Raw genomic sequence first — 15,130 nt, 5'->3', positions numbered from 1 at the left:
CGTTGTTTACACTTTAGCACAGCCACACTTCACTTCTTAGACTCCCGTAGTGTGGAGATGATCAGAATCGTCTATTTAGCGCCGAGCAGTTACAATTGCGTATGAGCTTACAATTGCGGGCGGCATTCAATAAGTGGCGCAACACATTTTTATCAGACAGTTCCGTCCGAAAAAATGCGATTTGTGGCGGCGCTATACGTAAGCTTTAAAGTTGTGACTGTAAAGGATGTCCAATCCAAGCAGAGAGTTCTCATTTAGTTTGTCTTGGCGGAGAACCAGAGCATCGCAGACATTCATAGGTGCTTGCAGTATGTTTATGGAGGTCTAGCAGTGAACAAAAGCACGGCGAATCGTTGGGCGACACGTCTGTCGACATCGCAACAAGATCGCGCAGACCTGATCTGTCTCTCGCGAGCTTGCGGCCACACACTGTTGTGACTCCTGCAATGTTGGAACGCACGGACACTCTCATTTGAGGTTATCGGTGGATCACAATAAAACTCCTGGCTGCACAACTGGACGTCTCTGTCGGTAGTGCTCACAAAAGTTCACTGAACTGTTCTTCCTCATACACCCTACAGCCCGGATTTCTCCCCTTCCGACTTCTAACTGTTATTAATGCATTAACACGTTGGCTCCTACGTCGACCATCACTGTAGTACCATGTGAGTATACAGGTCCTCCCAGTAATGTGGCGTAAGGCCGTCGCACTGAGCGGAGATTATGTTGAGAAACAGGGTTTTTTAACCAAAATAGTGCAGAGCGATATGGTTTACTGAAATACTAAAGAATACAAACCGGATTTCAGAAGAAATGTGTTGCATTAGTTATTGAATGCCCCTGGTACAAAACTTAAAATTATACATAAATCATACCATGACTTCATCTATTAGTTGATGACTAATGTATGTACTTACAATCACAGAAAGAATGAGTTGTTTTTGATCAGTCAGAAACTTTCTTTTCGTAAGATATGTTGTACATTATTTATTTAATGTATAAGGAGCTTACTAACTTTGAAAACTGTTTAAACTAAAGTCGGGTCTTGAAAGCCATTCTTGAAATACAGTATAGTTTATTCGCTTTGTCAACTTACATCTCGCATCTGTTCTATAATATCGTCCTAGAAATCTCTTGGCTATTTTGGACAGTACAGTATTCACTTTTACATGTGCGGATTCATCACGACTTTAGATAATCAGATTTACATACCAGCAAACATCAATAAATAGATCAATAAATAACAAACTTCTGTACAACCATACTTCTATTTGACAACTGTTCTTTAAAACTCTTCTGATGTACAGATTTAACTACATCCATTACATAACATTGATCTCCATATACATTTAGCCTACTTTACACAACACATACTTCAGTATTATTTGTAAGTACTCACTTGAAGATATCCACTTTCATTCTTCTCGAAACTTATCTCGCTATAGTTACATAACGTAGGGATCGTTTGGTTAAAGCATATTACAGGACGTCAATGCATAATTTTGTAGTAAGGCTTCAAAAGTTAGGCAACACACTTGGGAACAGAAGGAGTGAATCCAGTGCACGCTACAAACATTTCAGTTGCATCCTTATAGAACTCATGTCTCTAGCTCTGTAGCTCGATACGATGAACCTAGCTTACACGGCACTCAAAATGGGCAAGACCGTCCAAGCTCCAAATTTTATTCTATTCATCAGAGAGGAGAATGGGGAAGCAAAGAAAATATTTAGGCGATCGCGTTATGAAATGTGAAGATTTAAACAACAATGTCGCAATTATTCCCAAGGATTCACCTGACTCCCATCAGTGCCGTATGAACTAGATTTCACATTTTCCCGCTGAATATTACTGTATCTCAGACACAGAGACTTGTGGCCTCCTAGTAGAATTGACGCATTGTCTTATTATTACATTAATTACATATTTAATATACATACAACTGTACACTTAAGAATATCTAGCACATTGAGTAGACAGGAGTAACAATTGAGTATTCCCATTTGTAACCATTAAGAAGGCACCGCTTAGAGAAGATAATGAGTGGTGATATACTAGGCCCAGGCACCCCATAACCGACCAGAGAGTACGCCCATGATGCCAGCTACGTTCGAGGCTCGAAACGTCCAGATAGCGAGTAGATGAACGACAGTGTTGGATCATTACCGGTTCTGTTTTCTGCTTCCATGGAGCCGACAAAACACAGTACGCCGAAGACTTAAGTAACGTCGTATGTACGTTCAGAATTTAAATCCCCTTTAGAGTAATTTTATGCATATGGACACTGCGTTACTGTAGTGTACAAACGGCGGTCAGATAGCTACGACGTCTGCTTTTCTGTCCCGAAAGAATGAAACAATAAGTAGAATTCGAATTTAGTTTTCCACGAAAACCGTTACATATGGCACATTTTTTGTCTTTGCTGTGACGCAGTAAGGAAAGGAAAAACATACGTACAAGTCGTGTGAAGTATCGCTGCATTCTCTTGTTGCCGGTGCAACACCTAGTGTGTATTTACCATGTCCTGCTATATTTCATATAATTGTTGTTTTATCTCTATCATATATAAAAACAACAGAAGTCTGGTCCACCATGAGCCTAGACTATTTTTCTGATGTCTCTGAAAGAGAAAAAGAAATCAATTGTTTCCACTTTCGTAGAGCCATAAAATACAGCTGATTCATTCCTTCCACATCGCTATTCTCCACGCGCCAAATAATGTGCAAGAAAAGGCGGATTTCCATATGCTCCGACGACCATCGTGAGAAGTGTCTTCTTATTGTGACAAACTGTATTCATTTGGCGATGAACTGCTTTGTCCATAGTTTGCAGATGGCAGCACTGTTTACAAAATTTCTGACACCGATGTGTCGTTTGAGAGAGCGTGCCGTGATGAGAACTACTCCCAATGAAACACAGCTCGTCGATAACACTACTCCCAACAGCTGAAGGGAGAAACAACAGCCAAATTATGTTTCTTGCTGGCAAAGGATGAGTGAAGTCAGTCACTGAAATATTTTGTTGCTGAAAAGTTTTATGGATGACGAGGATGCAAAGTTGTGTCTTTAACCAACAAAGACTCAAGCAAAGCTTGAGTGGCCACCTTTTGTAACGTTACGGGGTGGACAGAGTAAATATTTTGTTCAACATTTCGACAGGCGATGAGATTTCAAGTTCTTTCTTTCAACCTGAATGGAAGAGATTATCTGTGGAAGGCTTATTTACCGTGTGGATCTCTGGCATGTAACTGATTACTAGGAAGAATTGTGTATAGATGGACTGTGCTTGTTGTGGGATGTAAACAAAGAGCAGGCCATACAGCCTTTCTAGAGTTAACGACTGGAATCTGGAGTAAATCAGATTAACATTGCATTCAAATCATGATGTATATGGTGGATTTCACGCCAATGCTGCCATATTGCTACGAAATGTGAACTGTTTACCACTGATTTATCAAGAAACTTCACTCTTTCCAGCAGTACAAATTGTACTCATTACTGAGACTACGTGGCAGAACTACTAAGTCACCCACATTCAACTTCTGGAATGTGCATAAATGAAAAGTGTTAAAGTCACTAACGTTACACACCTGATGAGATAATTGGAACACATTGGCCGTATGAGTCATGCCAAAATTATTTTGAGTGTTTTATAGAAAGTCGTGTGTCCGTGTTGATTTAAGGACTAGATTAAACATGTAATGGATCAGTATCAATCCAAATACCTGAAAGGAGCCTGTAAAAGGTCGTCAACTGTAGTACCGATCTGTCTATAGGGGTATCAAAGAAAAACGCCGCTTACGGAAAGAGCAGAAGAGATGAATACCTTTTGCTTTGTCAACATTTATCGCAACTATTTGAGTATCACTGAATGTGTCACCACAAGTTAAAATGATACTCCATAATAATGGAAAACATTCGCATAACACAAAGGGAGCAGTAAAATTGGAATAAATGTGTACTCAAATCGGGAGACGTTGCTTTCCAAATGATCCGAGCAGCGAGATTTTTTTTCATGTGTCAGTGGTTAAATGTGAAACAAAAATATAATGCACCGGATCATATCACGCACTTATAAAACGAAATATCTCTCTCAGAAAAGACAATATGAAACTGACTGACTGCGTAGCTACAGTAAGCTAGACATTCAACATCAGTTTACCATCAGCAAGGATGAACAAGGAATAAATGGAGAAATCTAGGTGTGGTAAAAATTCCGAGATTGTTTGCAATTGTGAATGTGCCCGAGGACAATGAGACTCGTCTGAGAAACTCTAATTTCGATTCACACTTCCATTTCGCCTCTGTCTTAGGACGTTTAGTTATTCGAGAACAACTTACTTATGCACAGTGTCCCCTCCCCCACTAAAATAAAAAATAAAAAAAACAAGAAAACCACATCGAAAAACTTAAGGTACAGGTTAGTTACACCAAAGCAAGAAAAAATGTATGGTAAACAAGGACTCTAAAGTGCACGTCTTAAGAGATACGAGCTCTTGTTCAACTTCGATACTATGAAACATCTCTCTTCTACTGCAAGCTCTTTGCTTTCCATATTTTGAGGGGAAACAAGAAAAAATGTCTAAGTAAACATGGGCTCTAAAATGCATACCTTAAGAGCTGTGATCCCTTGTTCGGTAGAAGAGATGCATTTCACACTAGCGAAGAGGAACAAGTGCTCATAGCTCTTCAAGTATGCGTTTTAGATCCATGTTTACTTAGACATTTTTTTCTTAGAACTTCCTCCTCCCAGAATATGAAAAGCAAAGACCTTGCAGTAGAAGGTATCTGTTTCGTAGTATCGAAGATGAACACCTGCTCGTACCACTTAAGGTATGCATTTCGGACCCCATGTTTACAAGAGACTTTTTACTTATTTCTGTATAAGGAACCTGTCCATGAAGTTTGTCAGTGGTTATTTGGGATACCACGTATATCATTAGGTTAGAGTGTCCTATAAATCTGAGTAGACTTTGATTGAATGTACTAACTTAAAACTGAACAGTGTCTTTTTAGTGTAAAGATTGTTATTATTACTATTATTATTTTTATGGCTTTTGCTCCAGGAATCTCGCTGAGAGTGGAGTATCTTCTGGGGTTTGGTTCATAACAAATTTCCCTTGGTTACAAGGTCTTTCATGAAGACTATCACAAAGTGACAGAAAAAAATCGTTCTCCCTCAAATGGTAGTCTCATTCATCACCCGTATACGAAATACGAGTTCCATAATATCTAATGAGGACTTCTTTACATTGTAAGCGACTCTTGTATCTGATGGTAGTTTCTGCAGTAGAAAATCTAAATGCGCTTTAGAAAACCATTGACTATCTGTCAGTCAGAAATCAATACTCAGCGGGTAGAACAACGACAGGTCACTTCCTAGTACACATCTTCTGTAGTCGTTTAGGATCTCTGTTGCAGATACTAACCACAATAGGAATATGGTACAGTTCTGGATATGGGGTTTGATCTCTTGTGTCTGTGATTATTAAAAACTTCGTACATTAATGCGGTATATCTTGAATTCAGAAATTATTTATATGTAATATAAACAACAGGATGCAGCGCGATGGCTATAGTATTGACCTTTCATGTTCTACCAAAACGTCCTTTCTATTGCGACAGACATTTTCCTTACCCTCGAAAGTATGTCGCGGTGAGCTTACAACGTCTTATATTTCAGGAAACACGGCTGCTGAAGCTATACAGTCAATCGTAAGGATGTCTACTCAAACAGGCTCACGTGCATGGAGAGCCATATCCACCACTGTCAAGCGCTGTACCAGCACAGAACACTTTAATGTCTGGGCAGTTTCGACCTCGATACCAGCGGCTTCATGCACGCACTGAAAGAGAGCTACTTCGTCTGTCTGGAACACTGTACGAAGTGTGATTAGGGTCCGCCTGCTGCATTTCTCACTAGCACTTATACCTGAAAACGCATCACATGGACAAGTATGCTGACACACGAGCCACGTTACCTCGGCTTACTGGAATCTCGGTTTATTATAAGCACTCTCTTAGTTACACTACAGAAGTAATGATGTCCGACAGTATTTGAAGTATAAAGCATTCATTGGGACACATTTTAGCTGTTCACTCCTATATTCAGAACAAAGGTTTTACATTCAGTTTGCGTTATTCTTCAGGATGTTTGAACTTAGGGCTGCAAACATATGTACCCCTGATAACCGGCGGAACTGACTACGTAACTCTTCAATGGTAGTCAGCGAGTCGTGATTAATTATTGATCTTTCAAATAAATGTAACAAGTTAAGGAGTTTGAACCGGACAGCAATGCAGATGCTTTTCGGTGAAGTACTACCAACGGAGTTAACAGTGCTCATTCCAGGAACCAACTCCAGCCTGTTCTCTGTTCTTTGGAACACCATGAGGCCGTTGTTGAGTCGAACTCCCTGATTCATTCATTATCACGAAATTTCTGTAACACAGCGTTGTGGAAGAGACACAGAGAAAGTCGCAGAAAGAGTTACGATCTGACAAAAAGCAAAAGCAAGCATACCTCCGCCGCTTGGTCCACAGACGCGCCAATCGGGACGAACCGATCGCCGTATCACCTTGGCCAATGGCGTCATTTGGAGGCTGTACGGACGGGTATGGAATCAGCCCATCGCTCTCCTGGACGTTGATGGCCTTGCAGACCTTCGAGCCGCTATTTCTCGTTCGGACAGCTCCTGAATTGGTGTCACGATACTGCCTGGACCACTTTCTAGTCCTATCAGCAAGGAAAAATCCCTGTCAGCCAGGAATTGAAGGCAGGTCTTTCACATAGTAGTTAGCGACGCTGGCCACTCAGCTACGGAGCCAGCTCTAACGAAACATCTAAAAACATACAAGATGACACCGAAGTCTACCGGCAAAGTTTTAGTAGTTGACGCTAATAGTGGGTTGTGTGTGTCATTGTAAGGAGCAGTTGGTCTCTACTATAAATGCTGATGCATATGGCACTGTGATGCTCACTTAAGACGAGGTGAAAAGCACAACAGAAGGTATCATGCGGAACACTGAAAACAAAGACGGAATGCATACTGATGTAAAGGATGAAGGAAAAAAAAGAAACTCTACTGCCTACACGCCGATTAAGATTCAAACCAACGAAAAAATTCAGTTACCTAAGAACTTCATTTCAAAAGAGAAAACATAAATAGTCTGTTAACATGGTTCTCCAGCGATGCGGCGGATTTTGTTGTAAAATTTCAACAATATTTCGTCGGCGCAATTGACCGACACCTCCAGGTATGGCGAACACAATGCAACAGTGTGTTCACTGCACGTCGGTCAATTGCGCCGACAAAATATTGTGAACATTTCACAACGACACTGTAGCAGTGTGGTCGCCTCACCTCAACATGTCGGTCAGTTGCGCTGACGAAATATTGTGAAAACTTCACAACGACATCCGTCGTCTCCACCGAGAATCGTATTTACCAATAGTCCCTCGGGAAAGCCTCAAGCAACAGATAAATATGTTGTTTTTTTTTCAGTTTGCGAAAGACGCTGAATTACGAAGACTTGCCATCCAGACCAAAGTTTAACATTGACAGCGTCATCATTCGTCCAGGTATACTCTAAGCCTTCAAAACGGAGTTAGCTAGTAAAACGGCGCGAAACTTGAGATCACTGAACGAAAAATGATGTGGAGAATCATTGGATCCACTAGAGGCAAAGGAGAGTGGTGAAAACCTACGGAAATGTTTGATACAATGATCGGAAATTTGTTTACAAGCACCGTGATATACAAGCAAATCGAGTTAGTTGGTGATATTACAAGTACATCTGAGAAAGCAGTCCCTGTAACTGTGATCTAGGGGCAACCACAGCAAATTCGTCTCCTCTGTAGTGAGCTATAAAGCGAGGCAAATGAGCTCCGTGTTTCAGGTCAATAGAAGAAAGAGATACTGGATCAAAGTAAACGGAAACAACGCGTTAAGACAGAACGTACGCTGCGACCGAGCAAAATGTGAGCCGAACCCTGTGCCGTGTTGTGCTTCAGAAATCAATAAATGAAGCTGTTGACATACTTACGAGAAAAGAAAAATGTGATACGGAATGTAATATTCCACATTTCGTTGTTATTGTACTCTCTAGAAAAGGAATACAAAAGACTAATAAATGTAGACGCCAAGGGCACCTTCCATCTCCAGTAGTTTGATAATTTGTGGCTGTTCCAGATACACACTTCTTGGTCTGTAAAACTCCACAGGGTACATTGCAGCATATTTGAATATGGGTTAGCTTCGACAATTATTGCAAGACAACTAAGGAAACGAAATATATTGAATTTTCTGCAAATAGCAAACGTCTGAATCGCAGAGGCGTGGAAAGAGTAGAAAGGTAAATGGACAAACTAATTCAGTATGACATTTTGAAAAATATGGTCTCCAACATGATTAATTTCACTGCACCCAACCCAGAAGGTCAGTTTATATGATAAGGTTACACAGAAACACTGAGGGAGCTCGTCACAAAATTTTTCTGCACCAACATGAAAACTCACACAAGAGCTGTAGAATAGTCCCTGAAGAACTTCAGTGGAATGCAGCCGAGGAAAGAAAATCATCATCATAAACATCTACTTCGATAAACTATCTTCATCATTGCTTTTGCCGATGCATTTCAAAACTTCAGAGCGAATCGAATGTCTCAAATCCAATTTCTGGTATGAAAACCTGTCAGTAAGTTTTTGTAGTTACGGTCTCAAAAACAATTTCTGTGTTATTAAGAATAAAATGGCGTTTTCCATGACTTATGAAAACATCGTAGGCATATTATAAAGTTAATTTCAGGCAGTTCTTAAGATAGCTCAGATGGCAGGAAAACAGCATACAGAAAGCAACATATCTAGCTGAGTGACTCATGTCGAAGAGCTATATCTATAATTTATAAACAAAGTCAGTGAAAATTATGTTTGTGGAACAGCAATTAGCTCTACGTAATTATGCCATTTCCTATCTCAGTATAAGCTAGGTATGATTGCGATATCTGACGTCATTGCGTTTAATATTTAACGCTGTTAGAAAATTACAGGGGTACATCTGTAATTGTTCGACATGCCTGCATTTATTTTCTACCGATGGTTGTCTAATTCCGGAATATATTAATCTTAGGTGGAATTGCTAGAGATCTTCTTTTTGCATAAGCCTGACCGATTCAAGACATGAAGATAGTGCCAGAAGTCTATTTATTGCCACTAGTTTGACCAATTTTCAAGACATAAAGAACAGATTCCCGGACCCTTACAAGATACAGAAGTTACTGTAGTTTTGAAAATTAATTGTATACCAGGATATTATTTTGACTGATCAACAGACACTAAATTTTCAGCAAATTCCGTGAATATGACTGTTGGGTGTGATTTTACTTACAACTCTTCGAATCTTCAATAGAATGGTCGAGGACTGACTTTATCATAAAAAAGTCACGTGACTAGATTAAAAAAAATAGCTGTCGGACATCATTATGGAACAAAGTTAGTAATAGAGAGTGAAATAATGTCATTTATACTTATTCTTGGCGCTCCTAATTTATGAGGAACTTATTTTTATTCTTGCTATACGCTTTTGTCTGCGTGAAACAGGGCATTCCTATTCCTATTTAGAGTAGTGTGGAAATCTCGTGTTAGGGCGTCCAAGAACGCAGCAAGTAATGGATGCTAGATCGAGGAAGGTCGAACAGGTGGCCCCTTGTCTGCGATTCGCCTAGCTAGAAAGTCTTGCTTCACTTAGCAAGCGAAACTGTCTAATGACGATTCCTTCAAGATAAATGAAACGAAAAATTCCATTATTGTCTTACGTCTGATGTACGAATAATGGCATCAGGTAAGTACCACAAGGATGATATAACATACTGACTATGAACAAGCATTAGTAGCAAAATGTATTTTATTAAAAAGACGAAAACCGAACTTAAAACTGAACTGGTATTGAGAAAGGAAAGGGCATGTAAAATGAAAAAGATATATCATGTTCTAAGAGACAAAGTTTCTCGGTTACACAGTACGCAAGAAAGGGTATGGAAAGAAGCCTCTTATACATAAAGTGGTAACAGAGTAGACTCTTTCTGCCTTTCTGTCTTCTACTCCGCACGGTGTTCAAGTCATACATGTTTCCAATCCGTCTAATGGTCCCAAAGCTTTGAAAGACCTCACTGCTTCTCTTTTTCGCATGTGGTCTTCTGCTCTTCGCTCCATCGCAGTACTTTCGACAATAAACGGGTGATACTGACTTCTCAAATTGGAAAAATTGAAAGGCAGAGAACAGAAACGGAGATACAATTTATCCCGGAAAGTCTCAAATCAGAAAGTGGGAAACATAAGCGTGAAGGGAAGGAAACGGAAATGGAAATATATTTTTATTAGTTCTGCGTCCATGGCTCCTCAGATAAGTAAGCGCAGGGCAGAAGTAGAGAAATAACTTCTTCAGATATGCTTACATAGTAAGAGTGAGCCTCAACATTATTTCTGTATTCAGAATATAACAACACTGTAAACCGCTAATAGGTACGTACATGGCTGTACCTCCCTCAAATGCTCTTGCACAACGTACTGCGTTCAAGACAGGCAGATCGCAGACAACAACAGACGGAGTAGCTCTGTCTTTCTCATCAGATGTCGCCGCCAGCACATACACACATACACAACAGACGAACAGCTTAGCTGGACAGAAGCTTTGCTGTTTGAGAAAGTAAATGACGAGCTTGTGCCGTGCGCTTTGCGCTGATAGAAATTTAGGCAGAAAAGTACGAAAAATATCATCTATCACATGTGAAAACAACGAACATCCATAACACACATATATGTACTATACAAAAGTTTCTGCTTACGCTACAGGCACCCGCACCAGTGGTGGATGCTGTAAGTGGCTGATCAGGAGAGGAGGAGAAAGGTTTGCTTTCACTACGGCAATTGACAATTGACGCTTGACTCGCTGTTGCAAGTTGTCCATGTTGTAACCAGCTTAGCACAGAAACCACTAACAAGCAGATTTAGAAAATAAAAACACCAGTTCCTCTATTGGCTTTACTCAGTGTGGTTCTTCAAATGTTGTTCCCATATTTTTTTTTAAACCCCTCCTGCAGACGGTGGGCCGTCTTAACAGTCGGCTTCCGTCCACAAAGATCATTGAGCACTTTTACTTGCTAGGCAGACGGCAAGGTTATTCGTATAATATATTTCCGACCAAATGTAGCCGCATGTTAAATCGTGTCATGACAGCGCGCTGCCTATTTAGTTCTCTTATGAGTAACGCAATAAGACATTGTGTGTGAAGTCCCTGAAACTTCTGGGGTTATTCGCTTAGATTGGCACTCGTAGTTTAGGGAATTAGTACATGATGTGACCTTGGTGTTCTGCTTCACGGACGGTGTTTAGTTCCGCACTGAGAGAAAAAATCGGTAAAATTATCTTCTATCAATATTCATTACATCCCAAAAGGGGGAAGTGTTTTGCCATTGTACTGACCGGAAAGAATATTTGGTCGACAGTACATAAATAGTAACATGGACCTGTGAACAGAGTAGTGAGGAAGTAACTACGGTTTTTTTGTGGATGAATATAGAGTAGGAATTGCGTGTGAGGTCTCGCAGTGTTGATAACAAACTAGTGTCAAACAAAATGTTATCTATCGATCGAGTTTCCTCCGAAAGGAGGAAAGAAATCACTGTAGATTATGCACGCACGAAGCACTAAATGTCGTCACAGTTTCGTCCAGTGGGAAGCAGGTGTTTATTGCAGTCGCAAAATCCCACCTGGGTTCCTCTAGTCCTCGTCCATCCGTGTTGTATATACGGAAAAACAGCGAGCTTGCGAAAACAATCTTTCAAAACTGAAGCCTGGGTAGGTTCCTCAGAATTCGCTCGCCTTTCGCCTATCTTTCACAATGCCGTGGGCATTAAAAACATTATCACAAATTGGATTAGATGGCGGTACCCTTTTAGAATGTGTCTTAGCACTCACTAAGCTTCGTAACTGTATTGTCAAAGAGGGAGGTTACATCAATAAAAATCCCAGTATGTTAGAGGTCAGAAAGAAGTTGTATTTGTGGAACGTATTGCCCCAAGAAGCATAAGCACTGCTCCGTATCTGACAGAGTGCAACACGTCAGAACGCAAACGTTGCCCTTGTACTCTAATTTGTACAGTGTGATAGCTGGACGAAAGGTTGGTATGTAACAGTGGGACTCTGGAGCTGGAAATGTCCGCTGCAAGGGGTGTGAAACAATAAGATGGGGGAGAAGGAAGTAATAGCCCTTTCTATGGTGGAATAGATGAGGAGCAGTGTGATAACTCGCGCAGCCGTAAGGGTCGTTGCGCCGGAATATGTCTGCAAGGTTTCGACCGAACTCGCGTCCGTGTTGTGTGTTCGGAGAAAGGGAGAACACACAGTGTAGTGACAAGCAGCGTTAGCTGGACCCCGAACCCGGGCGAAGAGGCGGACCTTGCCGTCTGCCTACGCGTTGGATTCCTTGAGGTCCTGCAGCTGCGCCAGCTGATGGGGTTCGAGCTCGTCAGGGATGGACGCGCGGCCTCCGAGCGGCTGGCGCATCGGGGGCACGGCGCACTCTTCCTCCTCCTCCTTTTGCTGCTGTTGTTCCTCAGCCGCCGGGGGCGGCGGCGGAGGCGGAGGTGGCGGCGGCGGGGGCGGCGGCTCGTCGTCGCGCGGCAGAGCCGCCACCTTGACGGGCGCCTGCGTGCTGTTGTCTGCCGTGCTGGGGGCCGACAACGACTCGTCCTCGTCGCTGGCCGTGCTGCTCGAGGCGGGGAACGGCGCCGAGTCGGTCGGCATCTCGTCGTCCAGCTGCGCCTCCGCCACCGTCTCGCCTCGCGTCTCGCTCGTCGTCGTCGTGGTGGTGGTGGTGGCCGCGTCGTACGTGGGCGGCTCCTCGTCGTCGTCGGGCGCGCTGTCCGGCCCCGCGTCCGCCTCCTCCGAGTCCGCCCCCACGAGGCCGGGGCCGCGCGGCGGAACCTCCCCGTCGGCCTCGGCGGCCGCCGCCTCCGGTGCCTCCTCGTCGGGGTCGGGCGGGGGCGGGAAGGGCTGCTCGGGCTCCTCGACGGTGGGCGTGGCGGCGGTGATGACGATCTGCGCGACGCCCAGGCCACCGCCCATGCCGACGCCGGGCAGAGTGGTGGGCGGCGCCGACGGCTCACACGCCGAGGATTCGCCACCAGGTTCGGGGCCGCTGCTTGCCGCCTCCACCGGCAGGCCGGTGCCGGATTCTTCCCCAGCCTGCCAACAGGAAGTGGTATTCCACAACCTCGTTTCGTGGGATCACGTCACGTACCGAGAAAGAACTATTTTTTACTTAAACGCTAATATTTAATTGTGGTCGAGCCGTAATAAAAAATTATCGCCCACAGTATAATGGAATTGATCAGTGGCACACTTGCACTTTTAATGTTGTTGTTGTTGTCGTCTTCAGTCCTGAAACTGGTTTGATGCAGCTCCCTATGCTACTCTATCCTGTGCAAGCTTCGTCATCTCCCGGTATCTACTGCAACCTACATCCTTCTGAATATGCTGAGTGTATTCATCTCTTGGTCTCCCTCTACGTATTTACCCTCCACGCTGCCCTCCAATACTAAATTGATGATCCCTTGAGGCCTCTGAACATGTCCTACCAACCAATCCCTTCTTCTAGTCAAGGTGTGCCACAAACTCCTCTTCTCCCCAAATCTCTTCAATATCTCCTCATTAGTTATGTGATCTACCCATCTAATCTTCAGTATTCTTCTGTAGCACCACATTTCGAAAGCTTCTATTCTCTTCTTCTTTTCTATTTATCATCCGTGATTCACTTCCATACATGGCTACACTCTATACAAATACTTTCACAAACAACTTCCTGGCCCTTAAATCTATACTAGATGTTAACAAATTTCTCCTCTTCAGAAACGCTTTCCTTGCCATTGCCAGTCTACGTTTAATATCCTCTCTACTTCGACCATCATCAGTTATTTTGCTCCCCAAATAGCAAAACTCCTTTACAATTTTAAGTGTCTCATTTCCTAATCTAATTCCCTCACCGTCACCATACTTAATTCGACTACATCCCATTATCCTCGTTTTGCTTTTGTTGATGTTCATCTTATATCCTCATTTCAAGACACAGTCCATTCCGTTCAACTGCTCTTCCAAGTCCTTTGCTGTCTCTGACAGAATTACAATAAGTTTTTATTTCTTCTCCATGGATTTTAATACCTACTCCGAATTTTTCTTTTTTTTCCTTTATTGCTTGCTCAATATACAGATTGAATAACATCGGGGAGAGACTACAATCCTGTCTCACTCCCTTCCCAATCACTGCTTCCCTTTCATACCCCTCGACTCTTATAACTGCCATCTGCTTTCTGTACAAATTGTAAATGGCCTTTCGCTCCCTGTTTTTACCCCTGCCACCTGCAGAATTTGAAAGAGAGTAATCCAGTCAACATTGTCAAAAGCTTTCTCTAAGTCTACAAATTCTAGAAACGTAGGTTTGCCTTTCCTTAATCTATCTTCTAAGATAAGTTGTAGGGTTAGTATTGCCTCACGTTTTCCAATGTTTCTACGGAACCCAAACTTATCTTCCCCGAGGGCGGCTTCTACCAGTTTTTCCACTCGTCTGTAAAGAATTCGGCTCAGTATTGTGTAATTTTCACATCTGTCAACACCTGCTTTCTTTGGGATTGGAATTATTATATTGTTCTTGAAGTCTGAGGGTATTTCGCCTGTCTCATACATCTTGCTCACCAGATGGTACAGTTTTGTCAGGACTGGCTCTCCCAAGGCCGTCAGTAGTTCTAATGGAATGTTGTCTACTCCCGGTGCCTTGTTTCGACTCAGGTCTTTCAGTGCTCTGTCAAACTCTTCACGCAGTATCACATCTCCCATTTCATCTTCATCTACATCCTCTTCAATTTCCATAATATTGTCCTCAAGTACATCGCCCTTGTATAGACCCTCTATGTACTCCTTCCACCTTTCTGCTTTCCCTTCTTTGCTTAGAACTGGGTTTCCATCAAAGCTCTTGATATTCATGCAAGTGGTTCTCCTTTCTCCAAAGGTCTCTTTAATTTTTCTGTAGGCAGTATCTATCTTAGCCCTAGTGAGATAAGCCTCTACATCCTTTCATTTGTC

General features: G+C 42.4%; 1 protein-coding gene across 1 annotated transcript in view; it reads right to left on the bottom strand.

The window, feature by feature from the left end:
• Positions 1-872: 872 nt before the first annotated feature.
• The window catches only part of LOC126365773 (protein nervous wreck), a 692,956-nt gene continuing 678,698 nt past the window's right edge, over positions 873-15,130 (bottom strand). The window contains exon 21 of the mRNA XM_050008297.1: positions 873-13,240. Within this exon, the coding sequence (XP_049864254.1) occupies positions 12,464-13,240 (777 nt within the window). The 3' untranslated portion in view covers positions 873-12,463. The remainder of the gene's footprint in view (positions 13,241-15,130) is intronic.

Source organism: Schistocerca gregaria, chromosome 4 (assembly GCF_023897955.1).
Source record: "Schistocerca gregaria isolate iqSchGreg1 chromosome 4, iqSchGreg1.2, whole genome shotgun sequence".
Classification (NCBI taxonomy): Eukaryota; Metazoa; Arthropoda; class Insecta; order Orthoptera; family Acrididae; genus Schistocerca; species Schistocerca gregaria.
Note: the sequence above shows the minus strand (reverse complement) of the source record. Positions and strands in the feature narration are given on the sequence as shown.